Source organism: Hemibagrus wyckioides, linkage group LG07 (genome assembly GCF_019097595.1).
Source record: "Hemibagrus wyckioides isolate EC202008001 linkage group LG07, SWU_Hwy_1.0, whole genome shotgun sequence".
Taxonomy (NCBI): domain Eukaryota; kingdom Metazoa; phylum Chordata; class Actinopteri; order Siluriformes; family Bagridae; genus Hemibagrus; species Hemibagrus wyckioides.
Window position 1 is genome coordinate 22,640,516 of NC_080716.1, and position 27,818 is coordinate 22,668,333.

Here is a 27,818-nt window from a genome sequence, read left to right on the forward strand (position 1 = left end):
AACCAAAAGATCATATGTATTTATTGCAATGATTGAAATACTGTAGCTCAAAATTAATTTACAGAAAAGAAAAATGACAAGAGTAGGACAGTACACCATTTCCAAACTTTTCACAGACGTAAAAGATCTGCTTACTGACTGCAAATGTATATATAAACATGATTTAAATATTCAGTAAATGATTTCTTCCGCAACAGAAAAAAAGAAAACTATTGGAAAATTATTACAATTATTCAAAACATCAATAAATTGAAATCACAAAAAATAGTAATATAATAAGGAAAGGTAATAATGTAAGGAAGTAGAATCCCTCTTTCATTTTCAGCGCTACTGTTCTCAAAGTAAATCGACAATCTGTCTCATTACGTAACTAATGTTTTAGTGGTTTTTTTTCCTTATGAATACAATGTTTTAATGTCTTACAATTTACACAGTAGATATCAGAAATGAACACAGAGACGGAACGATTTATAGAACTGTGGAACTGTGCAGTTTTCACAGTAAAGCATTTCTTAGTAACATTCACTTTTGTAATACGTAAGTAATAACACGACAGATTGTGCTGTTATATTAAAGCAAATGAATGAAACAAGCACATTATCAATTATTATCAACCTGTGCAATTATATGAAAATAATGCACAACTTCTGACCAATCAGCGTTGAGTAATCTTTGACCTTTAAAATGTAACTTATATAACAATGTAACAATGACATCTTTACAGCATGTTTATATCAGCAGTCTTCTATGTACTAACGTAATTGTGGAATTAGAAAGGTAAACACTCATGAGTCCACTTTTTTGGCTACTAGCTGGACATGCAGGGTAACATCAGAGTTTGTGGTGAGAAACAAACTTTTTTCTCATGGGTTGGACCTGAATATACAAAATGCACCAAGTCAATCCAGTTTAACAATATGTGTGATTGTCAAAACAACATAAAACAACTATTTGGCTGCATTTAGTAAAAAACTGCCCCCAAAAATAAGTAAATAAACTCATTTATGCACTTTCCACAAAAACTATACTGCTAATCATCTGTAGAAAATCCACTACCACACCATTTGTGTTCATGACTTGTGTGTGAGTTTTGTTAAAGCATCACTCTTTCTTTCCCAGACGCTCTGGCACTAGCAGATTCAAACACTGGCACTGCATGAGTTATTTACATTGCAGTGACAGAGTAATTGTCAATCATTAATTATCTACCGCTTCCACGTACTTCTGATCAGAATAAAGGTTTGTAAGATTCAAAACCAAAAAAATCATGGGCTTTAAAACCACTGCCATATTGCTGCACGGGGGAAAAAATTTCTCAGTGTATTCAAGTACTCATATACATCACAGATGATCAGTGGTGCTGAGTTGTCATTGTTAAAATTAAAACCTGGACTGAATAATGGATTGAGTTTTTCAGTAAAAGACTGACCAGTTATAGAGTAAATATGAGACCTGGCCTTAGCATCATAAAAGGAGACCAGACCCTCCTCATAATCCACAAACACACCCACCTTCTCCATTTTCTCTCTCAGAGAGAGTCTGACACAAGAGCCAGCACAAGCCAAGTAATCCTTGCCATTCCTTTTAATCATAGACCAGATCCCATCATTATGATTAGAATAAAATGGCCCGTACCTGCTAACAGATTCTCTGGCCACTCCTAAATCCCACTCAGTTTTCCCTGTGACCTGCACCTCATAATAAAACCTGCCTGAGGAAAAACCCTCCTTTGCTAAGACATACGGTTCATTAAATCTTTTTTGGTTGTATGGAACACTTTTCCATGAGTGTGGCTCACTCCTCACTTGTTTTCCATCCTGAGACAAGATGAGATACCTATTTGCTGTATCAGGATCCAGTGTCACATTCACTGAAAATAAAAAAAAGAGACACAGATACTGATAAAAATCAAACACACATATGGCATGAAAATGAGCACAGTGTACTTCCAGTAGTTTAACTTATATAGTATGTGAATACAAATCTATCCTTGTAATACTATGTAAATACTATTGACACTTTACCTGCATAAATCTGAATCCAGACTGGTTTCATCGCTGGTATGAGGAAAGGCGCTAGCAGTACAAGATACAGCAGTATACTTTTCAAGGCTGCAATTATCATAAAACTGTTAATTATCATCAAAATGATACTAAACTGACACTTTAAATAAAAACAAAAAAACAAAACCATTAAACACTGTACCTTCTGCCTTATGCCGATTCATTTGCTCTATAAAGAAACAAAACATTATAACATTTTGTTTTTATTTTAAAACATATTTCTACTTTTGTTTAAAGAATATGAATACATATACAGTAAATGAATATAAATACATTATTTTGTGAAGTCAACTAATTATATTTCCTGATGTGATGTAGTATAATGAAAAGTAGTTTAAAAGGTTGACTTTATTAGATTATGTTATCTAATAAATTATGTTATCTAATCGGCCAATTATGTGACAGTAATGCAATGCAGTCATGTGCATACAGATCATGGGCTTCAAATAATGTTTACTATCTAACATCAGAATGAATAGAAAATGTGATCTCTGTGACTTTGATTTTGAAATAGCTGTTGGTACCAGATGGGCTGATTTCAGATGCTGCTGATCTCCTGGGATATTCACACACAACAGTCTTCTTAGATTTTACACTGAATGTTGTAAAAAAAAAACAAAATACACTGACTAAGTGACAATTAGAAATGCGTAGACATGATCTGATGATAAGAGAGGTCAGAGGAAAATTGCCAGATTGCTTCAAGCTGCCAGGAAATATTATTAGTATACGAGGCTTACGCCAACAGTATTCACTTACTTAATTTTTGCATTTCTTTATCCATTTCACTGTTGAGCTCTTTGTGAAGATGAGACAAAGATTTTTGCAGAGTCTTCTTACTGAGATCAGTGTTCATACTGATCTCAGTCCAGTTCTTGGTGTGTGGAGGGCTTGACATGGAGGAGTAAATCTACAGTACAGCAGAAGTGAGTAGAAATCCCTCAGTATTGCAGCATGCTGTAATTGCCATTCAAAAGAACAAAGAATACTGACCTGAATTTTTTGGAGATAGTTTTTAGCATCAGAAAGCTGGTTCAGCTGTAAATCTTTTCTCTTTAGCACAGTGATTTCCTGCTCCAGCTCTTTAATGAGTCCTTCAGCCTGACTCTCTGCTGCTTTCTGCTTCTCCTCCATCACCTCGAGCAGCTCAGCCTGACTTTTCTCAATGGAGCGAATCAGAGCAGTGAAGACTTCAACACCTTGTGAAATCTCTTCCTCTGTGCTTTTCTACTGAAAGGGATCAGGCTGCATAAATATTGTCTCTAGCAGCAGTAAAATAACAAGTTAGACATAACCACAAAAACGTTTTGAAGACGCACTTTGCTGATCTGCAGTGAACGCTCAATCTCTTCAGTCTTCTCTAACCTCTCCTGGATCATTTGTTGCACTTCTGTTTGGGTTTTCTTCAAGCAAGCCTGTTAAGAGAGATTATTTTGAATGAAATGAATGAAATAGCCTTTATTTGTCACATATACATTACTGCACAATTCTTTCTTCACATATCCCATCCTTGGAGGTTGGGGTCAGAGCGCAGGGTCAGCCATGATACAGTGCCCCTGGAGCAGAGAGGGTTAAGGGCCTTGCTCAAGGGCCCAGCAGTGGCAACTTGGCGGTGCTGGGGCTTGAACCCCTGAGGGAAGTGGGACTTGGTCTAAAGTCCCTGGGTCCCTGGGTGAACGACCCAGAGCCTTAACCACTTGAGCCACCACCTTTTAGCCCACTGTTTATTTTAGCGTTTATCCCAAATGAATAGTCCTAAGTTTTCATTCATCAGGGACTAAATAACAAGTGTGTAGTCCTCTACAAAACAACAAAAACAACAACAACAAAAACCCACTTTGTGTTCAACAAAAAACACAACAGATTTCAATATATACTAATGTGTTTTTTTTCTCACATGACTATCTTACACAGTTTACAGTACAGTAAATGAGCATTTAAAATATCACCTTCAATTCTTCATTTGCCTCCTCTATAGGAACAGTGTTGTGATTCTTGTGGTCTCCTTCAATGCAGAACTGACACAAACATGTCTCATCATCTCTACAGAACAGCTCCAGAGGTCTTTCATGTTTCTGGCATATGTAGTCCTCTAGGTTCTCCACAGGGTTTATTAGTTTGTGTTTCTTCAGGTTTTGTATAGTCTTATGAGGCTGTAGGTGAATCTCACAGTAGGATGCTCCACAATTAAGGCATGACTTCACGGAGCTCCGTTTGACACCAGTGCAGGCATCACATAACACCTTAGTTGATGCGCAGGCATTTTTCTCTGAAGTGCTGGCAGTATTTCTTTGAACTGATTGTTTAAACTGAACAGCTGTTTCAGATATCAAAGTGTTAATGGACATATCTGGTCTCATCTCAAAACTCTTGTTACACAGTGGACACTGATAGTGGTCACTGCTATCCCAATATCCTGCAAGGCATTTTTTGCAGAAGTTGTGTCCACATGGAGTAGTGACTGGATGGGTGAACACGTCCAGACAGATCGAACATAGCAGGTGCTCTTCAGACAGAAAACTGCTGGAGGAAGCCATGACTGGAAAGATAGAAAAACAGAAAGAACCCATATTTGTGTAATCCTTATCAGGGAGAATAGAAGTTTTGCCAGTTTCCTTCACCTCTACCTTAATTCATTTCAATGCTAGCTAGTGGTATGGAAAATTAGGCCCAGGTGGTGTGTGAATTTCTTTTCTTTGCTACAGGGATGAATATCACTCACCATTATTATTATTATAATTATTATTATTATTATTATTATCATCATCAAAATGATTGTATTTGGTACTGAGTTATATTAGCTTGTTTGACTGGTCTCTTTAATTGAATGGATTTAATCCAAGATTCAGAACCAATCTGACCACAAAAAACTTAATGTGTTTAATTTGATTTAGTGTGTTCTGTTTGTGTAGCCTAAATTTCAGAAATAAAATGTCGAGCTGTAATAAATACCCAAAAGTAGTAAAGGTTAAACAAAACATTTGAATATTTGGATTATGTATGTTTGGAAGCGGTGTATATATATATATATATATATATATATATATATATATATATATATATATATATATATATATATATATATATATATATATATATATATACACAGCTCTGGAAAAATAAGAGACCACTGCAAAATAATCAGTTTCTTATGTATTTTTTCTTACAGGTGCATGTAATGGTGAGATGAAGAGTTTTGTTTAATTTTTTGTGAACTACTGTCAATATTTCTCCTAAATTCAAAATATAACTACTGTTATTTAGAGTGTGTATTTAAAGGAAATGACAACACATCAAAATAACCCAAGATCATGCAGTATTTGCAGAGCTTTAATAACTCAAATAATACAAACTGCAAATCATTTGTAAACAAATTGTGTTAATGCTTTGGCTAAATAACATTAAGAAATCAGTATTTGGTGAAATAACCCCGATTTGCATGCGTTTTGGCTTCATGCTCTCCACCAGTTTTTCACATTGCTGTTGGGGAACTTTATACCACTCTTTCTGCAAAAAAGCAAACAGCTCAGCTTTGCTTGATGGTTTGTGACCATCCATCTTCCTCTTGATGACATTCCAGAGGTTTTCAATAGGGGTCAAATCTGGAGATTGGGCAGTGGTCTCTTATTTTTTTTCCAGAGCTGTATATAAGTATATAAGTTTAACGGGATCTGTGTCTACGAAAAAAAGCCTGCTCAAAGAAAGCAGATCTTCTTGTTGAGACTGTTTAGGGTGTGAAGTAACTTACCTTCAACTTTCACTGCACATGACTAAGCTTCTTCATGTAAACATTGTGCAGATCTCCGAATTTTCAGGATTAAACCCGGAAGTATCACATCCATTAAACAGTACACAAAGTAGCCTAGATTTCTAATTCTCTCTGTTTTCGATCACTTACCTCAGTGTATATTTTTGCTTGCGGTCCTGAAATACAAAAGTAAGTGCTGTGCTGTAAGAAACGTTTAGCGTTTGTTTACAAGTCACATCATGTTCACTTTCATTTCTCTAAAAATAGCACAGCATCGCCCCCTACTGGTTGCCCTAAAGCCTGAACATTAAAGCTACACGTACAGTATATACCAATCAGGCATAACATTATGACCACTGACAGGTGCCGTGAATAACACTGATGATCTCCTCATCATGGCACCTGTTAGTGGGTGGGATATATTAGGCAGCAATATTTTGTACTCAAAGTTGATGTGTTAGAAGCAGGAAAAATGGACAAGCGTAAGGATTTGAGTGAGTTTGACAAGGGCCAAATTGTGATGGCTAGACCACTGGATCAGAGCATCTACAGAACTGCAGCTCTTGTGGGGTGTTCTCAGTCTGCAGTGGTCAATATCTATCAAAAGTATCCTCCTGTAAGTCCTTTAAGTCCTGTAAGTTGCGAGGTGGGACCCATGGAAGATCTGCTGCTAACATCTTGGTGCCAGATACCACAGCACACCTTCAGGGATCTAGTGGAGTCCATGCCTTAGGCACCAAAAGGGGGACCAACACAATATTAGGCAGTTGGTCATAATGTTATGCCTGATTGGTGTATGTATCCGAGTGTTATTAAATGCTTGAAACTCAGAAGCTGTTAATCAATTTTCTGTAAAAGCAGTCCTGAATATAATTAAATCACAGGATGAAATTAACAAAATTCTATAAACATTATCAACCATTAGTAATGATTTAGTAGGGAATTGTACAGTGCAGTGGGATGGCCACATATTTAAAGAATAATATTTAACAAAGAAAAATAATAGTTTTTGTTAGTGTTCTGTATTTACATTTGTATTCAGGCTTAACATTTAGGAAGTGAGTTTTCAGAGTCTCTGCCTATACTGTCTGTAATTTTTGTGCTACATGAAAGTCTTCAGGACAGAGGACTTTTCTTCTCACAGGCGTTCCACAACATTAAATTTGACTAAAACAGATACAAAAATCAGCAAGAAAAATTGAACTATTGTCAAACTGAAGTGATGGATATATGTTTATAGGTACATCAAGTTCAAGATAGCTTTGTATGAGTAGCAGATGGTTACAGAAGCTCAATGTATAACATCAGCAGACCAACATATTAAACATCCTGTCTGTCTCTCTGTCTGCATTCTCAGGTTCGCTCTGCACCAACCACAACTCCAGACACTATCATTATTATTATTATTTTTTATAACAGAACGTAATCAAATGTTACATATTCATAACTTCGTGTCAGATCTGCTTTTTAATTTCTCAATTTTATTCTCTCAAAACCTCATATAAAAGTCTGTTAAGAAAAAACGCTTAAGTCTTCATGTAATGCATTCGTTCTGAGGCCTTCATAGCTTAATTGGGATTGTTTCACCATTCAATCAGTCCATCTTAACCAATCCACTGAAAAATTGTTGTTTATCTAAAAATGTAACCAATCCTTGCCATATGACAATTTTCCAGAGAAAAATTACTACTGAGTTTCCAGCTTGAGAGAAAACTTAAATACCCAAGTGTTCATTTAGACAAATGACAAACCTCTGCTGCTACTATTATAACTAAAATAACTTCTGCTGCTATTATTCACTGTCCCAAAACCTGTTTCCTCACTGTCTAACACTGTCCTCTTTCCACATAGTCAGTGTAATGTGTCTTGTTTGTCTGCACTGTCTTGTCATCCTGTACACTTATGTTGTATGTTTAGTTTTTAAAGAATTGCACCTTATATAGTTTAGCTCTATGTTTGTTTGTCCGCGCCAACTGTGTTTTGTTTTGTTCTGTGTAGCACCTCTGGTCCAGGAGGAACGTTGTTTCATTTCACCATGTACTGCATCAGCTATATATGGTTGAAATGACAATAAAGCTTCTTTGACTTTGACTTGATTTATTTTATTTAATAAAAACATTAACGGAATAGCTGATACATACTATAAATAACTCGGATAATTAAAGAATTAAAATGTAACATACTCAAAACAAATTCGTTTCAGGATATTATAAACTAATGAAAACATGAAAGTGAATCCAGTTGTTGGTGTATTTATTTTGCTTTTCCAGAAATGTTCGCTATTGACCAGTAGATGTCGCTAGTGTTCCTCACCAGTGAATTCCTCCACCCCATGGGTTTGAAAATGCCGTATAAATTGTAAGAGTTCATAGGCTTTGTTCATTAAGTTGAAGTAAAAAAAATATTAAAAACTGAAAATTCAGCGTCAAGTGGCAGTGAAAACCCAAACAATAAAGATCACATGCAAAGAAGTATTCACAGATTAACAAAAAATCTGTCAGGGAGAGTGATCGAAAAAAGGAAAGGTTCTGGCCTACTGATCTCCACAGCACCAAGCTGCCACGATTTTGCCTCTTGAGCAGCTCCCTTTAATCCTGTAAAAACTGTTCAGCTTGAGTGCAAGTCACGCAATAATGAGTGGAGATACATTTAGACCTTTTTTGTTATTACATGGGCTGAAAAATGGATAGAGTTTCTCAGTGAAAGACTGACCAGTGAAAGAGTAGATATGATACCTGGACGTCACATCATAAAAGGAGACCAGACCCTCTTCATAATCCACAAACACCCCCACCACCTCCACCTTCTCTCTCAGTGTGAGGGAAACAGCAGGACCAGCACAAGCCCTGTACTGATTCTCATTCCTCAGTACAACAGCCCAGAATCCATTCTGAGGATTCAGAGTAATCTTCCCCTTCCTGTTAATGGACTCTTTGGCCACTCCAACATCCCATGCAGTTTTCCCTCTGACCTGCACCTCATAATAAAATCTCACTGAGGAGAAACTCTGCTTTCCCAGAACACAGGGACTGTAATCAAATCTCTCTGGTGTATCAGGGAGATCCTGACACTTGTCTTCATGCGTCACTTGTTTTCCATCTTCAGACAGGATAAGTTTGGGATGAGCTGTATCAGGATCCAGAGTCACATCCACTGAAAGACAGGAAATGTAATATGAATCATACACACCAACAACATGCTTTTCTATGCAGAAATATCTATCAAACATTGACAAAAGAACTGTGAAAATAGTTGTATACAGTGTAAGTGTTCTTTTCAGAGGGTCATTGATAGAGTTGATATGAAAATTAAATGGCAGATTTAGAAGAATGTCAAAATATGGATAAGTAAAGAAATTAAATGCTGGGATAAAATCTAAAGGAGCTTCGACTATCACTACTTATACAACCATGTTATTGTACATTTTTCCTTTTATATTTTTTCCCCTAAAATGATTGTTTTTTTCATGTTAATTTATATCTCTTAGTTTCACAGTAAAGGTGGCATCTGACAGGTTTAATTTTTTAAAATATAAAAATATAAAACATAAAAATATGCCGTTATAACAGAGATTATAGACATTTATATCCACTGTACATTTGATACATAACATTTTCAGGTCTCTGTATGCACACAAACAGTGTGTGTGTGTGTATGTGTGTGTGTGGGTGTGTGTGTTTTATAGGTTTTGTGGTTTCTGTGACATACACATACTTCTGGCTAAAAGTGTTCTCTGATAGTGCTGCATGTTTACCTGGTCCCTGTGATACAAAGGTCAAAAGACATCCTTACCTGTATACTTCATTTTCTTTTCAAACTCTAAACACAGACACAGAAGTTTAATCAAAACTTTGTGGTAATAGTTTCATATGAAATTAGGATAACAGATTAGATTAAGTTTCAGCTCTAACTTCACCAAGGATTGTTCCAATTTTTCCAAATTTCATTGTATGCAAAGCAATAAAATTGCATTAAAGGCTTTCTATTTTCTATTTCTATTCTTAAAACTTAGCATCGTAGACAAGTGAGTCTGAAATCTAACTTTTTGGCCATTCACACTATACAAGTTTGGTAACATATTACTTGATACTCCACTATAAAATCTAGTGATGGTATTGTGGATAGTGATTTAGGGGCTTTTTCCAAGACTGATTGAATCAAGAATTCCAAGAAATTCATCTTTACACCTGGCTGCCTCTGCCAGAAGGTTCAGACTTTCTGCATAGATAGCACTTTTAGCCAAATAGATGGTTTTAGATAGACGATTAGCCAACTATATCTCCAAATCAAGTAATAAATTATCTAAAAATATATGTGTTTTGCAATGTACAACTCAAAAGTCAACATATGCAAACGTAATAATGTAAGAAAGCTTAAAATGTTTGGCATGGTGGAGTGGATTAAGAGCCTCTACAGGTGTCTCCAGCCTAGTTACACATTACACAAAGCAGGCAATAGGGCAATTGTGAGAGAGCCTAAAATTTCAGAACTGCATTATATGAATAAATGAGTATACAGGGTCAAATTAAGTGACATATATTTAAATATTCTCTTATTACATTTGTTAATATTTTCTACATAATTTTTGATCAGTTTGCTAGAATAATAGTAACTGTAATTAATGTCACAATAATTGGACACTGTAGGTGAAAGGTCTATAATTGCCAATATAGTGTTGTGCCATACTGACATAAAGCAATTAAAAGTTGGCAAATATTGAACACAAATATAACAATAGTATTATACAGGACTAAGAACAGCTCTCATATATTTATAAAATGACATTTAAGATTTAGATTAAGATCTACACAAATATATTATTGTAGGCAAATATCAGATATCAGGCACCTAAAGCACTTTTTATTTTAGTTGTATTAATATGCATGATATTGAGAGGTTTGATTTCATTTTTGTCCAAACATGCACAGTTTTTGAATCAGTATTGCTAGTCATAATTAACTGTCATGGGAAATTCTACCAAAGCTGAGGCTTAAAGAAATTGTGTTAAGGAAATTTAAGCATGCAGAAAGAAGCCTGGACTCTGTCCTCAGTGCCCAGTAACTGAGAGTGTACTAATCTACCTAAAAAAAGTAATACAGCCAAATCTTTTTTATCGTTTTAGTCTTCAGTCGAGTGAGAAACATTTTTACTTTAAACATAGTCTTGTCTCAGAAACAAACAGATATTTAAATTTTTAGTAAAAAAATATTTCACAAACATTCAAGCTATTTATCTCCCCTTATCTAGCCACTATAATGACCAAATTAATTCATTCATTTCTAATAACCAGTGGATCCTGGTCAGGATTGCTGCTGAATCTAAAGCCTATTCCAGGAACATCAGGTGCGAGGCAATATTACACCCTAAATAGAACATACTCATTCACACTTAGGGCAATTTACTGTACTATACTGTAATATACTGTACCAATCCACCTAGCAGCATGTTTTTGAAGTTTGGAGAAAAGCTAAATGAAACCTACACATATAGTGAAAAACCATAAGCTTAGTTCAGTCTCAAACCAGGAACCTTGGAGCTGTGAGGTGGTAACTCTACCCACTGAGCTTGAAAAGTTCCACAATAGTAGAATTATACAAAAGATATCACAAACTTTGTGGTTAGAAACACTTACGATCTGCTAGCAGTTTCCTCTGAATGTCTTAAGACAGAAACAATGCAATATGAGAGTCAGATATTAAACAAAGTACAACAAATGAAGATATATATATTTATAATGTTACATAGTTTTGCTCAAAATTTTAATTACAAATTAAAATTTTAATTAATCTAATTACAGTGCATTAGAGTCATGCATGTTAATAATATGTGGTTTCTACGAACCAATTCTTATCATTTGGTTTAATTATAATATATATATATTATATTAATAACTATTAACACATCAATGCTCAGGGTCCTCCTGAATCATGTAGAAGATAAAACATGCTCACCTGCATATTGTTTTTCCATTTCAAAATCTAGAAACAGAAATGATAATAAAATAATTCAATAATTCATCCTATAAAATTTGTCATTTCTTCTTTTAGAGACTTCATAATTATTGATCAATGTATTCATTTTCATTCAGAACATTGATTATTATTTTATATTTCTAGACATGCTTTAATATATTTCTGGACAGTTCAGTCCTCATTTTATATTTAGACGTTTACAATAAAAAGGTTTGGAAGGTCAGTTCACAAGATTGGGCCGATTCCATAAATACCATTCTCTAGAATTTTCCTCTGAATTTCTGAAACCGACAAAACAAAACTGTTAAATTAAAAAGGCAAAATTAGCCTTTTAGAGAAATTAAACAACTTAAACGTTGTGGTGGTCTTTTGTGTGTTGTTAGGTGCAAATTTACCTTGCTTTTCCATTATTCTCTGAATTGCTAAAAAGAAAAACAACTTAATTTATGATCCTATACAATTGCAAAATATCTAAAACCAATTTTCACCACATTTAATTACTTCATGGCTAAACATATAATAGAATTTAAATTACTAAAAGAATATTTTTCTGATTTAAACAGAGGGTCTAAAATGACTTTAATAGGAAGTTAATATACCAATAATGAAAACAACAACAACAATAACAATAAAAAACACTCTTTTTGGTGTGTGACTCATTAAAGACATTACCTGTCTTTTGATAGGCACATGTAATTGTTAAGATAAATCCAGCTGTGGTTAACAATACTAAAAGGAAAATACTTATGACAGCTATCTTCCAAGCTGCAAATACTTCACCTGAAATACAACAAAAGCAATTTAAAAAGGTATTCATCCTGTGTACCTTTCTGTCATTTCCTTTATTTATGCTAGACCTTATGATAATAAAAATGTTTAGGGTTAAGTATTATTAATAATGACTCAAATGCAAAGTGTGAAAATGGAAACTTACTATTAATGATAATGTCTGTCTCCATCAAGTGATCTTTTTGCTGAAGTCTGCAGTAAAACCTGTTGGAGTCGCTAGAATCATAAACAGTGATGCTGCGTTTAACATTAAAGCCCTCGGTGTCTCTGTGTATCTGTGTATCTTCAGCAGGCAGAGTGACTCCTTCTCTGTCCAGCCACAGAACCTCAGGTTCAGGTTTCCATCCTCTGGACTCGCACACTAGATTAATCCCTCCTGAGTTATCAAAACTCTCCATCCTGATCACTGGGCGGCTTCCCAGAACTGCAATGATCATCAACAAGCACAAAAGCAATATCTCCAGACACTGATGAAACTACTTTAGAAGAAGCAGATGACTACAAATTCTTCTAAAATGTTTATCCTAGTACCCACATCCTGCATATTGTATTGTTTTCCCTGCTTCAGCACACATTAATTATCTCAGGAAGAGATGTTAGTTAGATGCATTATTATTGTTATTATTATAGATGTATTAGAAGTAGGAAAAACAGTTGAATGTTCATGACAGGATACACGAGGACCTGGCATGGGAACCTGTGGTCTAGTGCTGTATGACTCTCTATCCACATATAGTTAGTTGTAGTGCAAACATTATATCATGTATCAAATATCATGCTTTCAAACTTTTAGAGACAAAAAGCACACTTTCTTCCAGATAGTAAAGGTTAACAAAGAAAAATGGTTTGACTGAGTTCTCCATGAATAAACTTTAAATAAAGCAATAGATCTTACCTTTGACAGTGACTTTCACAGTGATGTCATCGTACCAGGATTTGTCCTCAACAAGACACTTATATTCTCCTTCATCAGAGAATCGGAGAGCTGAAAGTTTAAGTGAAGCGTTGCCTTTCTGTAGCTCCTCTTTAAACAGCGATGTTCTTCCTCTGTAGGACTGAGCCTGCTTCTCATTGTTGTCTTTCTGATCTTTATAGAGATGCACTAATGAGTCCTCTGCATCTAGTCTGAACCACTCCACTCTCATGTCCACTGCGCTGGCACTGGGTTTGATAAAACATGGCAGAACCAGGTCTTCACCAGCTACAGCAAAAACAGGAGCATCGGGACCAGCCACCTTTAATCGTTCTGTATTGTGAAAAAAGATATTGGATATCTTGCATAATAATTATACATGTATCTGTAATAATTGAACATAAATCTAACATGGCTAAGAATGTGTAGCTTTTTATTTATATAAGAGGAACATTTGTTTCCATCTTGTGGAATAGATTAACTACATAAAAACTAACATTGATAACATTAATATAAAAAATCCACACAGAGCACACACACACACACACACACACGGTTGATTTATACCTGCTTGCGATCCCAGGAAGCTGAAGACAAGCAGCAGAGACATACAAAGGAATGTCATCCCCATGCTGTAATTGCTACAGTCCATTTCACAAGCTAAATCTAATTCTTTAAAGCTCTCAATAAGTTCATTTGCATATCATACAACATGCTGCAATATATCAAAAGTGAGGACCTTTCTATGACACTCGATGTTTAAACCTCACCAGTCGTTTCACTTTGTCTAGAGGTAGGGAAACCAGTAAAACTGGCTAATTCTCTCTCTCTCTCACACACACACACACACACGTACCACACACAAGGTGTTAGTAGAAGAAAAACTATAAATGTGTAGGCCTACTTGTGTGTACCCCTGTAACCATTATAGATTATTTGGTTTGGAATGTGGAGATGGACACAGGTTTGAGACAACTGAAAGTAATATTTATTCATGGATTATTTTACTAACTTGGCTTTAGGGCTTATTTTGCTTAAGCTTGTGTGCAGGCAGCTTTGCACTGCTCAGCTGTCTCTCCCTCTTGTGGTGCTTTCACCTCAGTGCAACAAAAAACACAAACCTGGCAAACATTACCACGTTTCTCCTGACTCCTCCTTCAATTCACAAACAGGCCCTCAACCACACACCGCTTTCCACAACACCAATCAGCCATAACAATTATCCACCTGCCTAATTTTGTGTGTCACCAGTATGCAATCACTGACATGTTGAGGCATGGACTCCACAAGACATCTGAAGGTGTGCTGTGGTATCTGACACTAAGACATAAGTAGCAGATCCTTTATGTCTTGTAATTTAGAGGAGGGGCCTGCATGGATCAGACTTGTTTGTCCAGAACATCCCACAGATATTTAGATTGACCTTGAAATCCTTGTCATGTTCCTCAAGCCATTTTTGAACTAAAGACAATACCAGTAATCTATATTTATTAAATTTCTGTCTTTCAAAATAATTCAATTAGAATCTGAACTTGAATTTTAATTTGATAATCCTTCACACACATTAAATGACCCATTTTCCACTAATCTACAATGTTTGTGCTTAGCCGGCATTAGAAAATAAAATGTTTGTTTCCGTCGCTTTTTATTACACTGTGGGTCTGTTTTGTGTGTTGTGTAGCAAAGTTGTCTGTGCTGTAGCAGTCATCAGTTTCTGCAGATCACAGGTGAAGTAAATGTATGTAAAGACATGCACTGTTAATATTCTGACTGAGTTAAAATGCTGGAAACTTCATCAGGGTGATTGTTTAGTTGGGCAGAATAAATTGAGATGCTGTTTCTTTTTTTTAGTCAGTATACCACATTTAAAAAAATAACTAGAAATAGCTGTAAGGACGCACTCGAGGCAGGCGTAGTAGAATCCATATGCTGATCTTTATTCACAAAACGGCACGCAAGAATCGGAATCGATATGGCTAAGCGAAAGGGTCAAAAACCGGAAAATCAAGAACTAGTGAACAGAAACCAAAACCGCAAAACCGAGACTCATAGAAAACAGTAACAGGCAAAGATCATACACGTAGCAGGCAATCAGGAACAATAAACAAGGCTTGGTAAGTAATCCACTGGAGAGAACAATACTTCGCAGGGAACAATAGGCAGCGTGCTGCTTAAATACCCGAGTAAGACAGGAAGCGAGTTCGCAAATGTCAATATTCGGGTGATGGCTCCCTCTGGCGCTCTGGTTCTGCAAGCATCGTTACAGAACCCCCCCTCTCTAGGAACACCTCCAGGTGTTTGTCGACGCAGGCGCCCCCGTGGACGAGGAGCAGGTCGATTCGGGAAGCTCAGATGGAATTCCTCAGTGAGCGAGGGGTCGAGAATGTCCTGTGCATTAACCCAACAACGTTCCTCTGGGCCGTACCCCTCCCAATCCACCAGATACTGAAGGCGGCCACCTCGACGACGGGAATTCAGGATGGTGCGCACCTGGTAGGCAAGGGAGCCATCAATGTCCAGTGGTGGGGGCGGTTCAGTGATAGAGGGGCCGGTGGTCTGAGGCTCGTGGAAGGGCTTGAGTAAAGACACATGGAAGGAAGGCGAGATACGATACGATGCTGGAAGCTCAAGGCGGAAAGAAACTGGATTAACTTGGCGTAGAATTTTAAACGGGCCAACAAACTTGGGGCTTAACTTATGACAAGGAAGTTTTAGTTTTATATTCCTAGTAGAAAGCCACACCTTCTGACCTACTTGGTAAGCTGGGTGGGGATGCCGACGCCGGTTAGCTTGGAGCTCTTGTCGTCGGATCGCTCTCTGGAGACGAACATGGGCTCTTTCCCAGACCTTCTGACTACGTCTTGACCAGTCGGCACATCCGAGGGTTCCCCGGACCAAGGAAAGAGCGGAGGTTGATAGCCCAATACACATTGGGAGGGAGTTAAGCCGGTCGAGGAGTGGCACAACGAGTTTTGGGCATACTCAGCCCAGGGGAGAAACTCACTCCAACGGTGTTGCTCACGGCTGCAGTATGTTCTTAGGAACCTCCCAATTTCTTGATTAAGCCGCTCCGCTTGGCCATTGGACTGGGGGTGATACCCAGAGCTGAGGCTGACATTGATCCTGAGTTGTTTGCAAAACAACCACACACGAGATGTGAACTGTGGGCCGCGATCAGAAACAATGTCCTCGGGTAAACCATAGTGACGGAAGATGTTTTGGAAAATGGCTGTGGCTGTTTCCATGGCAGTAGGCAGACCTTTCATGGGGATTAACTTACAGGACTTGGAAAAGCGGTCGATTACAACCATGACTGTGGTGAAACCTTGAGAGACAGGGAGGTCTGTGAGAAAGTCTACTGAGATGTGAGACCAGGGTCGGCGTGGAACTGGCAGTGGTTGAAGTAGACCTTCTGGTAGCTGACGGCTCGTTCGGGATTGTGCGCAGACCGAGCAGGAACGGATAAACTCCTCGACATCGTGGTTGAGCGATGGCCACCAGAATCTTTGTCGTACCAGCTGAATGGTTCTACGGGTGCCGGGGTGTCCTGAACTCAGGCTCTCATGGGTCCATCGTAACACTTGTTGGCAGAAACCTGTGGGTACATAAACTTTGGTTGGTGGACATGTTGGGGGAGGAGCCTCTGTTGATTGAGCCCGTTCGATTTCACTCATCAGGTCCCACTGCACAGGAGCTGCTTGGACAGATGGTGGAAGGATAGGCTCTGGGCTGGATGGTGGCTCCAGGGTTTCATGGATTCGAGACAGGGCATCTGCTTTCCCATTCTTAGACCCGGGGCGGTAGGAGACTGAAAACTTGAATCGTGTAAAGAATAGAGCCCACCTAGCTTGCCGAAGATAGGCCAGATTTCTGTGATCGGTAAGGACCAGGAACAGGTGGTGGGCCCCTTCGAGCCAGTGCCTCCATTCTTCCAGGGCAGCCTTTATCGATAGTAGTTCCCGGTTCCCTACGTCATAGTTAATTTCGGCCGGTGTGAGCTTTCGGGAGAAAAAGGCACAAGCATGCAGTTTTCCGGACTCAGGTTGACGTTGAGAAAGCACAGCCCCTATCCCACAGCTCGAAGCGTCCACCTCCACTACGAACGTCAGCTCAGGGTTAGGATGACGGAGTATCGGAGTGGAAGAAAAACTTTTCTTAAGTTTCTGAAAAGCAGCTCTGGCATGATCAGTCCACTTTAATTTCTTGGGCTTGTCTTTCAGCAGTGAAGTCATTGGGCTAGCAATGGTACTGTAGTTCCTGATGAATATCCTGTAAAAGTTCACAAATCCAAGGAAGCGTTGCAAACCTTTGATGGAGGTAGGTTCGGGCCAGGATGTAATGGCGGACACTTTCGATTGATCCATTTACACTCCTTCATGCGAGATTACATATCCTAGAAATGTTACTGTGGAACAGTAAAACTCACATTTCTCCAGTTTCACATAGAGATTGTGGTTGGTGAGACGTTGGAGGACAGCATGAACATGAGAAACGTGTTGATCTAGGCTGGCGGAATATATGAGGATGTCATCTATGTAAGCAATGACGAATTTGTTCAGCATATCCCTGAACACTTCATTGATAAGTGACTGGAAGATGGCGAGGGCGTTCGTGAGTCCATATGGCATGACCAGATACTCGTAATGTCCATGTGTTGTGTGAAACGCCGTCTTCCATTCGTTGCCCTCCTTTATCCAGATGAGATTGTAGGCGCTGCACAGGTCAAGCTTGGTGAACAGTTTGGCTCCTTGTAACTGTTCGAGGGCTGCGGGAACCAGGGGAAGAGGGCAAGGATACGGGACTGTGATTGCGTTCAGGCCTCGGAAGTCAATGCAGGGTCGAAGGCCGCCGTCCTTCCTTTCTACGAAGAAGAACCCTGCTGCCGCTGGTGAGGTAGATGGGCGGATGTATCCAGCTGCAAGGGCTTCCTCAATATATTCCTCCATAGCAAGCTTTTCAGGAAGTGACAGGGGGTAAATACGATTCTTAGGTGGCATGGTGTTCGGAAGAAGGTCAATGGCACAGTCCCAGGGTTGATGTGTGGGTAATCTGGCGGCCTTTTCTTTACTGAAGACCTCTTGGAAATCTTGGTATTCTTTAGGGAGTGTGACTTGGAGCGATGATTCGGGGCTTTCGATAGACGTGGAAAGGCATGGACGGGTTATCGGGTTGCAAAAACAGTTCTCTAGGCAAAAGGTAGACCACTTTTTTAATTCCCCCTCCTTCCATGAAATGTCCGGGTCATGAAGTAGAGACCAGGGAAGGCCTAGGACGACAGGGTTTGATGGTGAGGAAATAACGAAAAATCTCAGTCTTTCTCTGTGAAATAATCCGATCTGAACCTCCATGAGAGGTGTGTGGTGAGTAAGAAGGCCCTCCCCAATGGGCTGATTATTTATGGCAGTGACTTAACGGCGGAGTGCATGGAATAGTTGATAGGCCGAGCTCACGGACCAGGTTGCTGTCTGTCTATCAGGTTCACTGCTGATCCGGAGTCAACCAGCGCTGTGACGAAAAAACACAAGAGTCATTGTGAAGGACGTAGGCAGGAAGAGAAACCTTAGAAACCAGCTTCACGACTTCTCTCTGGGATGTGGCAGGCTTCTCTGGGCATTGGAAGACCCTGTGACCTGGTTGTCCACAGTAGAAGCACAGCTGCATCTGCACACGACGTTCGCGCTCCACCTCAGAAACACGAGACCTCCCCAGTTGCATAGGCTCGGTGACTTCCTCCTTCTGGCTGTGGTATTCCATAGTGCAACGTGGTGAGGAACGAGGTGTGGGGGTGCGAGTACGATGCTGGCGCCGCAGGTTGTCAAGGCGAATAGCAGTGGATATGTACTGGGAGAGTAACATCAGTTTCTCTGCACGCCATTTCCGCCTTCAGCTCTCTAGTAAGTCCTTCTAGTAACACCGCTATTAATGCCGCCTCATTCCAGCCTGACTGAGCAGCGAGCGTGCGGAACTTAATAGCAAAATCAGCAGCTGTATCAGTTCCTTGGCGTAATTCCAGTAATAGGACAGAAATGTCTTTACCTCCTGCCGGATACTCAAACACTTCCCTGATCAGATTCGCGAAGTAATCAGCTGAGGTCTGGACCTGAGGATCCGAATCCCACACAGCCGAAGCCCAAATCCAGCGCCTTGCCCGTCAGCAGAGATAAAAGGAATGCGCATCTGCCGTTATCGCTGCAGTATACCTCTGGCTGTTGAGCGAAAAAGTTGTCACACTGGCGCAGGAAACCCCGGCATCGATCCGCGGCACCATCAAACTTTTCTGGCAGCGCGAAGCGTGGAAATTCACTGCGCGGAGGCGGAACTGGAGCTGCGGCGGGAGATTGTCGTTGTCGTAGCAGCGCGTTGGTGGCTTTTAACGCCTCCACCTGGTCCTGGTAGAACCGGATCATATGTCCTTGGCGAACTAAGGTTGCACGAGGATCCGCTGGATTCTCTGAAGGCGAAGTATTCTGTAAGGACGCGCTCGAGGCAGGCGTAGTAGAATCCATATGCAGATCTTTATTCACAAAAACGGCACGCAAGAATCGGAATCGATATGGCTAAGCGAAAGGGTCAAAAACCGGAAAATCAATAACTAGTGAACAGAAACCAAAACCGCAAAACCGAGACTCGTAGAAAACAGTAACAGGCAAAGATCATACACGTAGCAGGCAATCAGGAACAATAAACAAGGCTTGGTAAGTAATCCACTGGAGAGAACAATACTTCGCAGGGAACAATAGGCAGCGTGCTGCTTAAATACCCGAGTAAGACAGGAAGTGAGTTTGCAAATGTCAATATTCGGGTGATGGCTCCCTCTGGCGCTCTGGTTCTGCAAGCATTGTTACAATTTGCCTAGTCAGTATTATCAATTAACGGCATTAAATTATGGAAAGTTACACAAAATGTGAAGTTCATGCATGCTAACATTTTCAACATTGATCAGTTACATAATATTAACTTAGCTCTTGTAAATAAATAAATAAATATTAAATTTATGTGTTTAAACTGTTCACATAATTTATTTAAAAAATTTGTCTGAAATCAAATTTTTAAACAAATGATTTTATTATTTTACCATATTTCACATTTGAAATTGAACATTATACAGTGTATTATCTGTGTAAAAAAATACAAAAAAATATAGAATATAAAACAGATATTTACTTATTAACAGTAGTGATGATCAGTGGTGCTGAATTTTTACCTCCTTTATTATTACAAGGACTGAAGTATGGATAGAGTTTCTCATTGAAAGACTGACCAGTGAAAGAGTAGATATGAGATCTGGACTTCACATCATAAAAGGAGACCAGACCCTCCTCATAATCCACAAACACCCCCACCACATCTACCTTCTCTCTCAGTGTGAGGGGGACATCAGGATCAGCATAAGCTCTGTACTGATTCTCACACCTCAGATCCACCATCCAGAATCCATTCTGAGGATTCGCCGTCATCCACCCTTTCCTGTTAATGTTCTGTCTTACAACTCCTAATGTCCATGCAGTTTTCCCTCTGACCTGCACCTCATAATAAAATCTCCCTGAGGAGAAACTCTGTTTTCCCACAACACAGGGAAAATCAAATCTCTGTGGTGTATCAGGGAAATCCTGTCGTGTGTCTCCATGTGTCACTTGTTTTCCATCAGCAGACACAGTGAGTTCAGGATGAGCTGTATCAGGATCCAGAGTCACATCCACTGAGAGAAACACACAGACACTTTTCACACAACATAACAAATTATTCATTTAGAGACACAGTGTGCATGTGTTTAGTTGCTGAGGTTAGAGTTACAGCAACAAAGACACACAACAAAACATTCAGATCCTCCACACAAAACTAAATACAGTAGTACTCTAATTTAACTGTCCTGATAAAATAAAAGGATGAATTGTTTTTACCTGCAAACTTCTTCTTCTTTTTTATAAACTCTGTGAAACATCAAATAAAAATCTTATATTTGTTTTTGCAAATACACAGATTCAACAACTAAATAAAGTGAAATAATACAATCATTAACATTGAAATAATAATACAGACCAAAATGCACACCAAATAAAATCAATTAATATTTAAAACAACAAAAAGGTTTAGTGTCACATATAGATTTTTTACGCTGATAATAGAGAAATTTAAATATAATAATCTTTACTTTATAAGCACATATTGAATTTTTCTACTCACAGTTCCTGAGAAATTGAATTAAATAGTAATTACCATCTTCCACTCTCTGTCTCTGCATCTCTGAAAAGAAAGAAAAAAATTCACATTAGATGGTGGGATAAGATACTTGTAGGATATTGTTTAATACGCTTACAATATTATTGTCCATTTAAGAGCTGTGTGTGTGAAATAAAACCATGCAAGTTTACTTTATTTAACTTTATATTTCTACTTTTCTACAATACAGTGTTATAGACTGCATTACTTTTATTTCTGGTCTTTGCTTTACTAATTTTTAATCTGGAAAATCTCAGTAAAACTTATTATCTGAATCCTGATTCAGCTATTTTATCACTAAGGCAGACTGACAATCTAACAAGATCCCAATCTTGATCATGATATAATTTGATCATGGGGTTACTGTCTGTTGATATTCATGAACTTACTATGTAATAAATTACTAAATAACCACTATGATTTTAAAGCGCAAAACATTCATTCTCACCTGCATGTTGCTTTTCCCTTTGAAGCTCTGTGGATAAAACAGATAAAACTGTTTTAAATATTTTGTGTAAAATACTTTATATAAATAAAAGTTTAAATTGAGTTTTTTTTCCAGAAGAGGTAGTGTGGACTTATATTTGAATGATTTTTCAACCTCAAATCACATTTATTTAGGATGATTGCTAACATCTGCAGGACAGAAAGATCTCCAGGGCCAGAGTTGGGAAGCTGTGGACTTAATGTATGTATGAACTGCACCATAATGTAAGCTACAGATGTTAAGAAGTAAACTGAACTAAATATTACCTTTCTTGTAAAAGATAACTGTAGTTACTATCAATCCAACAGCAAAAAGACATGCTGAAACTGAAATGAAGACAGCCCACTTCCAAACACCAAAGACTTCCCCTAAAATGAAGACAACTACAGTGTTAGAGATATTTTAAGAAACAGGAACTTTTGATAACTTCAAAACACACATATAGAGAGAACTGTTACAAAATTACTAATAAATATAATAAAAGTAATGTATACGCTCTAATCCTTATGTTCCATTATTAATTACCCCATCTGTAATTATAATAGTATGTAGTTGGATGTAATGTTACAGTCTAAATCCAAGTGGCAGAGTTTTATTTTTTAAATCCTAGACACTTACTATTAATGATAATGTGTGTCTCCATCATGTGATGTCTTTGCTGAAGTCTGCAGTAAAACCTGTTGTCACTATAATCATAAACAGTGATGTGGCTCTTCACACTGAAGCCCTCAGTGTCTCTGTGTATCTGTGTATCTTCAGCAGGCAGAGTGACTCCTTCTCTGTCCAGCCACAGAACCTCAGGTTCAGGTTTCCAGCCTCTGGACTCACACACTAGATTAATCCCTCCTAAGTTATCATAACTCTCCATCCTGATCACTGGGTGGCTTCCCAGAACTATGGGCAATAAAAAGCAAATAAGTGAAATCATATAAAAGATCTACAATCCATAACATTGAATTGAACAGCAAAGAGCCCAGGTTGGGGAAATCCAGCATGTAAGCAAAGCCTTTGGACCCAGCAAAGTACCCAAAAAAGCATTCAAGAGGTGTCCCAGGCTACTTCAGCACACTGTGAAATATCCTGAATGTTATCTGGAGGAGTGGGAAAGTAGCCCATCAGTTGAGATTTGTGAAAAGTGTTTGGATTCTGACAAGGTGCCTTATGAGCTGATCTGGCATGCCCTGTGGTCACGTGGCGTCCCAGAAGCCTATGTCAACTGGGTCAAGCTGCTCTACTGAGATACCAGCAGTACCATCCGCATCCCTGTTGGAACCTCGCCACCATTCACGACCAAAGTGGGCGTCCACCAAGGCTCTGCCCTTTCACCATTCCTATTCGTCCTGTGTATGGACGTTGTGACGATCTCCAACGGCCCCACCCATGGTCTCTCTTGTACGCCGATGATGTCTTCCTCTCGGGTGAAGACCGAGGAGACTTACAAGAACAAACGCAACAGTGGAAGACTCGCCTTGGCGATAACGGCATGCGATTAAATACGAAGAAGACTGAGTACATGGAGTGCTGTCCGCAATCAGACGGCTCCATCACTGTGGATGGAGTGGACCTCACAAAGGTCACCAAATTCAAGCACCTTGGGTCAGTCATCAGCAGCGATGGTGACCTGCTCCTAGATGTCCGTGCTCGCATTACTGCTGCATGGATGAAATGGCAACAAGTCACTGGAGTCCTCTGTGATTGCCGAATGCCGCATCGCCTCAAATCCAAAGTTTATCGGATCGTTGTCCACCCAGTTGCCTTGTACGGATTGGAATGCTGGCCAGCCGCTGCCAAGCACGAGCAAGCCCTCCATGCAACAGAGATGCGCATGCTACGGTGGAGCCTTGGCCTAACAAGATGGGATCGCGTCATGAACACCGACGTCCGGAAAATCCTTGGAATCACCCCTATTATAGATAAGATGCAGGAAGCTCGGCTATGATGGTATGAACACGTGGTTCGAAGCACTGACAATTCTGTAGCCAAGACAGCCATGCGAATCAGCCTTCAAGGAAAGTGGCCATGGGGGAGACCAAAGAAACACTGGATGGACAAAATCACAGAGGAAATGAAACGTGCCAACGTTGCCCCCGAAGATGCCCTTGATCGCGCCAAATGGAAAAGACAATGCAAAAAGGCGGACCCTGTGACGCAGTGGGACTGAACGCCAGGAAGAAGAAGTTTGGATTCCAAAGAGTGAGAACTCAAATTTTGAGCAGTTAATTGCTTCACAAATTCAATGCTCAGTGTCAAAAGGAAGATTCAGTATGGTGACCTCTAAATGAGTGTTCTGTGGCTGAATCTAACCAATGCGTAAAATACAAGCTGTCTGAGACTACACAGGAGTGACACGTGTTCCCGGCAAGAACAGAGACCTTATCATAGACTAAAACATTTATAGTTTGAGCCTGAGATTCATCTGTGGAGCAGTCATTTCTGTGTGGCTCTGTGTAGAAAAAGACATCATCAATGGATGTGCTATTTCAGTGAATCTGTTTGCTTTGGAGAGAGGCTTAAGGCAGCATCTGGTCTCTTTGGAACAGCACATGACTGGTAAGGTGGTGAATGAGAGTGGACCTAGGGAAGCATCTCTGTTTCCCAGAACATATAAAAAAGAACACCCTGAGACCATAGTGCTGCTTTCAGAAACATCAAAGCATCATGATGACATGCTATATTGCTCTGGGAGGAGAGGTTGGAGGAAGCCAATGAAATGATGTGAGGCAAGTATGCAGACTTGGGGGAAGAATGCTACAGAAAGCAGTGGCTAACACAGTGCTAGCCCATAGATTTGGGTTGCAGAAGCTTTGCAGCTTAGTTTATGTGTAAGAACACTTCGTCAGCATCACAGGGCACAACAGAGGCTAGTATGATGCTGGTTGTGTTAGGTGGATATGTCTGAGTGGTGTGTAATGTGTAATGTGTAGAATATACATGGAACCAATTGCATTGGGGCCAGTGGGGGCCAGTCACTGAGGAAATCTGTATGGCTCTGGTTGCATTATACATGTTGACAAAACTGAAGGATGAGTGGAACATCTTTAAAATAGAAGCTATTTGGACACATGCCAGGGCCTGATCACCTTGGTTAAGATATCTGATGATAAGACCCAAAACACCCTGTGACCCCAAGTAACATATGAGATGATAAAGTGCATCACAAGATGTATTGTAGAAGCAAACATCCCTTTCTTAATTGATTGTGCTAGAACAAGAAAAACACGAAAACAAGAAAAACACAAAAATCAGTGTGTAGACTACCAATCAAAAATATAAAACTACACTCAATTACTTACAATGCTTACTCTTAAAACTAATACTAGGGATTGTTATAAAAAATAAAAACATTAACCCTGTGTAAGGAAAGGGGTTGGTTCTTTAGGATCAGGGTTAAGAAAGACAAAACGTTGTAAGCGTAATATTCATAATATAAACCTTTAGTGCAAAGGTGGAACTTACCCTCAACTGTTACATGAACAGTGATGTCATCATACCAGGATTTGTCCTCAATGAGACATTTATATTCTCCTGCATCAGAAACTTGGAGAGCTGAGAGTTTGAGTGAAGCGTTGCCTTTCTGTAGCTCCTCTTTAAACAGTGATGTTCTCCCTTTGTAGGATTGAGCCTGATTTTCATTTTTGTCTTCATGATCCTTATAGCTATGCACTGATAAAACCCCTCTCTCTACTCTCAGCCACTGTACAGTCATGTCTAGAGCACTGGTATTGGGTTTGATAAAACAGGGCAGCACCAGATCTGTACCAGTTACAGCAACAAGAGGAGCTTCTGGGCCAATCACCTGTAACTGCTCTGTGTTTTCAGAAGAGAAAAAAATATTTGATTACATTTGCAAACTACAGGTACAGGTGAGAAAATGCATAGAGCACAATACATACTTAATATGTGAAGCACATATTGTAAATAATGAATACTAAATTAAATATATGCAGTTTTACTCTCCTTGGTTCCTGACTTTTCTGACACCCCTGTATATGGGCCCCACTAAATGTATTGGAACACAGCACCAGACATTATTCATTGATAAATCCACTCCTGTCTCCCAAGGGGTATTTCTCATTTGTTGTACAAGTATATAGGGATTTTTCTTCATTAGAGTGAAAATTCATCAGCTGTGGAGGTCTTCCTTGATCTACCAGTTTCTTCATGGCGATTCTTTCTTTCTTTCTTTCTTTCTTTCTTTCTTTCTTTCTTTCTTTCTTTCTTTCTTTCTTTCTTTCTTTCTTATAGCTCTATAAATTTGAGACTCAGAGCCACCTTTCCTTATGAGCAGATTAGGTTTCAAATATAGTTCTTACCAAATACTACAGGTTTACTACATCATTTCTATATTTTCTTTATGGTTAGCCTAGTAGGTATTGGCTCAGGGACATGTGGGTACCTTTTGCTCTGATCTGGACTGTCAGATATGGGGTTTTATTGGAGGTTTACCTTCTATATCATGTACAGTTGACTGAATTTAACATGAAAATGTTAAATCAAGCAATGGAAAGGGAATGTAACTGAGCTTAATGTCATCCTTATTTTTTATTTACAATGCAGATTTCCTGCAGATGGTTGTGGAAAAATAAAAAATAAATTTTAGAAAAAACACCGTGCTGCATAGCTTTGTACCCAGTATAGCAGGTTAGTATGAGATATGCATTTTTCACATTGTTCAGTTGCACCACAAAGTGAGCTAATGAATCACATACTTGTGATTAAGGTGACAGATGATTCTTATTTTTTTTAAATTTACTTTATCTCAGTACCGATCAGCTGTTTTTACTTCTTATATAGTATAGAAGGATTTACGTCTCCTATGCTGATCATAACAAATTTTTCCCAGTTGTTGAGCCATTAATGATACTCAGCTCTTCCACAAACCAGGGTTCAGTTAAAGAGAGTGACACACCACCGTTTACAATAAGATCAGAGACCGGATCTCTCAAAAACAATTTGAATACTCGATTAAACTTACAGAATTCTCTGGGCGCAAAAACATCTCAACCTTTAAATTCATTACATTACACACACACACACACACACACAGAGTACAGTTATTTCATACCTGATTTAGATTCCATAAAGCTGAACAGAATCAGGAAAGTCACACAGAAAAACATAATTCCTGAAAAACTGTTAAATCATTATTCATTAATAAATCCTGATAAATTATAAATTATTATTAACCAATCTAAATAACATTTTATGAATTAGTGCAAATTAGTTTATCAAAAAAATGTTAATACTCACAACTTTGTGGGAGTTATATTTTCTTGATAAGAGGACACGAAAAACGTCCACAATTTCAGTTGGTGTACTTTCGTTTGTGTAACCTGTGTAACCTGTTTATAACTGAGAGACCAAATACCCCTTTTTATGTCTCAAGAAAGCATGCTTAGAATGTAGGTAGTGTCTTTGTAGGTAGTAGCCATGCTAGCCAGAATTTCAAAAGAGCTTCCACATAGATGCAAGTGGTCCAGTATGTCTTTCACAGTGACCTCCACTGGCCCTATATTGGGCATTTCCATTGTCTTTCCCTCAGACACCATGCATTCACACAAGAGAGAATGAGAGAGAGAGAGACTTACCCTTGTTTATGCTCAACACATGCCAAATACATGTATGG

The 27,818-nt window shown here is 38.8% G+C and overlaps 2 protein-coding genes across 2 annotated transcripts; both read right to left on the reverse strand.

Moving 5' to 3' along the window:
• Positions 1–38: 38 nt before the first annotated feature.
• Positions 39–14,275, reverse strand: LOC131356254 (uncharacterized). The gene is made up of 18 exons (XM_058395172.1): positions 14,053–14,275; positions 13,468–13,818; positions 12,718–12,996; positions 12,456–12,563; positions 12,179–12,205; positions 12,038–12,064; positions 11,763–11,789; positions 11,444–11,470; positions 9,604–9,630; positions 8,439–8,964; positions 7,499–7,512; positions 4,013–4,602; positions 3,383–3,478; positions 3,057–3,290; positions 2,823–2,973; positions 2,206–2,232; positions 2,025–2,111; positions 39–1,870 (listed from the first exon to the last, which is right to left on the reverse strand). The coding sequence occupies exons 1-18, from the start codon at positions 14,135–14,137 to the stop codon at positions 1,275–1,277; spliced, it is 3,279 nt and encodes a 1,092-aa protein (XP_058251155.1). The 5' UTR covers positions 14,138–14,275; the 3' UTR covers positions 39–1,274.
• Positions 14,276–20,645: 6,370 nt separating this feature from the next.
• LOC131356439 (butyrophilin subfamily 1 member A1-like) lies at positions 20,646–27,563 on the reverse strand. The gene is made up of 9 exons (XM_058395488.1): positions 27,443–27,563; positions 27,258–27,325; positions 25,649–25,999; positions 22,811–23,086; positions 22,459–22,560; positions 22,154–22,180; positions 21,703–21,729; positions 21,387–21,416; positions 20,646–21,184 (listed from the first exon to the last, which is right to left on the reverse strand). The coding sequence occupies exons 2-9, from the start codon at positions 27,310–27,312 to the stop codon at positions 20,646–20,648; spliced, it is 1,407 nt and encodes a 468-aa protein (XP_058251471.1). The 5' UTR covers positions 27,313–27,325; positions 27,443–27,563.
• Between the last annotated feature and the right edge of the window lie 255 nt (positions 27,564–27,818).

Coding starts and splice junctions, on each gene's coding strand:
- LOC131356254 (XM_058395172.1), bottom strand. CDS start 14,137: ATGGACTGTAGCAATTACAGCATGGGGATGACATTCCTTTGTATGTCT. Junction 12,206..12,455: donor ATGTGCCTATCAAAAGACAG/GTAATGTCTTTA, acceptor TTTTCTTTTTAG/CAATTCAGAGAATAATGGAA. Junction 3,291..3,382: donor GTTCACTGCAGATCAGCAAA/GTGCGTCTTCAA, acceptor CCCTTTCAGTAG/AAAAGCACAGAGGAAGAGAT.
- LOC131356439 (XM_058395488.1), bottom strand. CDS start 27,312: ATGTTTTTCTGTGTGACTTTCCTGATTCTGTTCAGCTTTATGGAATCT. Junction 22,561..22,810: donor GACACACATTATCATTAATA/GTAAGTGTCTAG, acceptor TCTTCATTTTAG/GGGAAGTCTTTGGTGTTTGG. Junction 21,730..22,153: donor AAGGGAAAAGCAACATGCAG/GTGAGAATGAAT, acceptor CTTTCTTTTCAG/AGATGCAGAGACAGAGAGTG.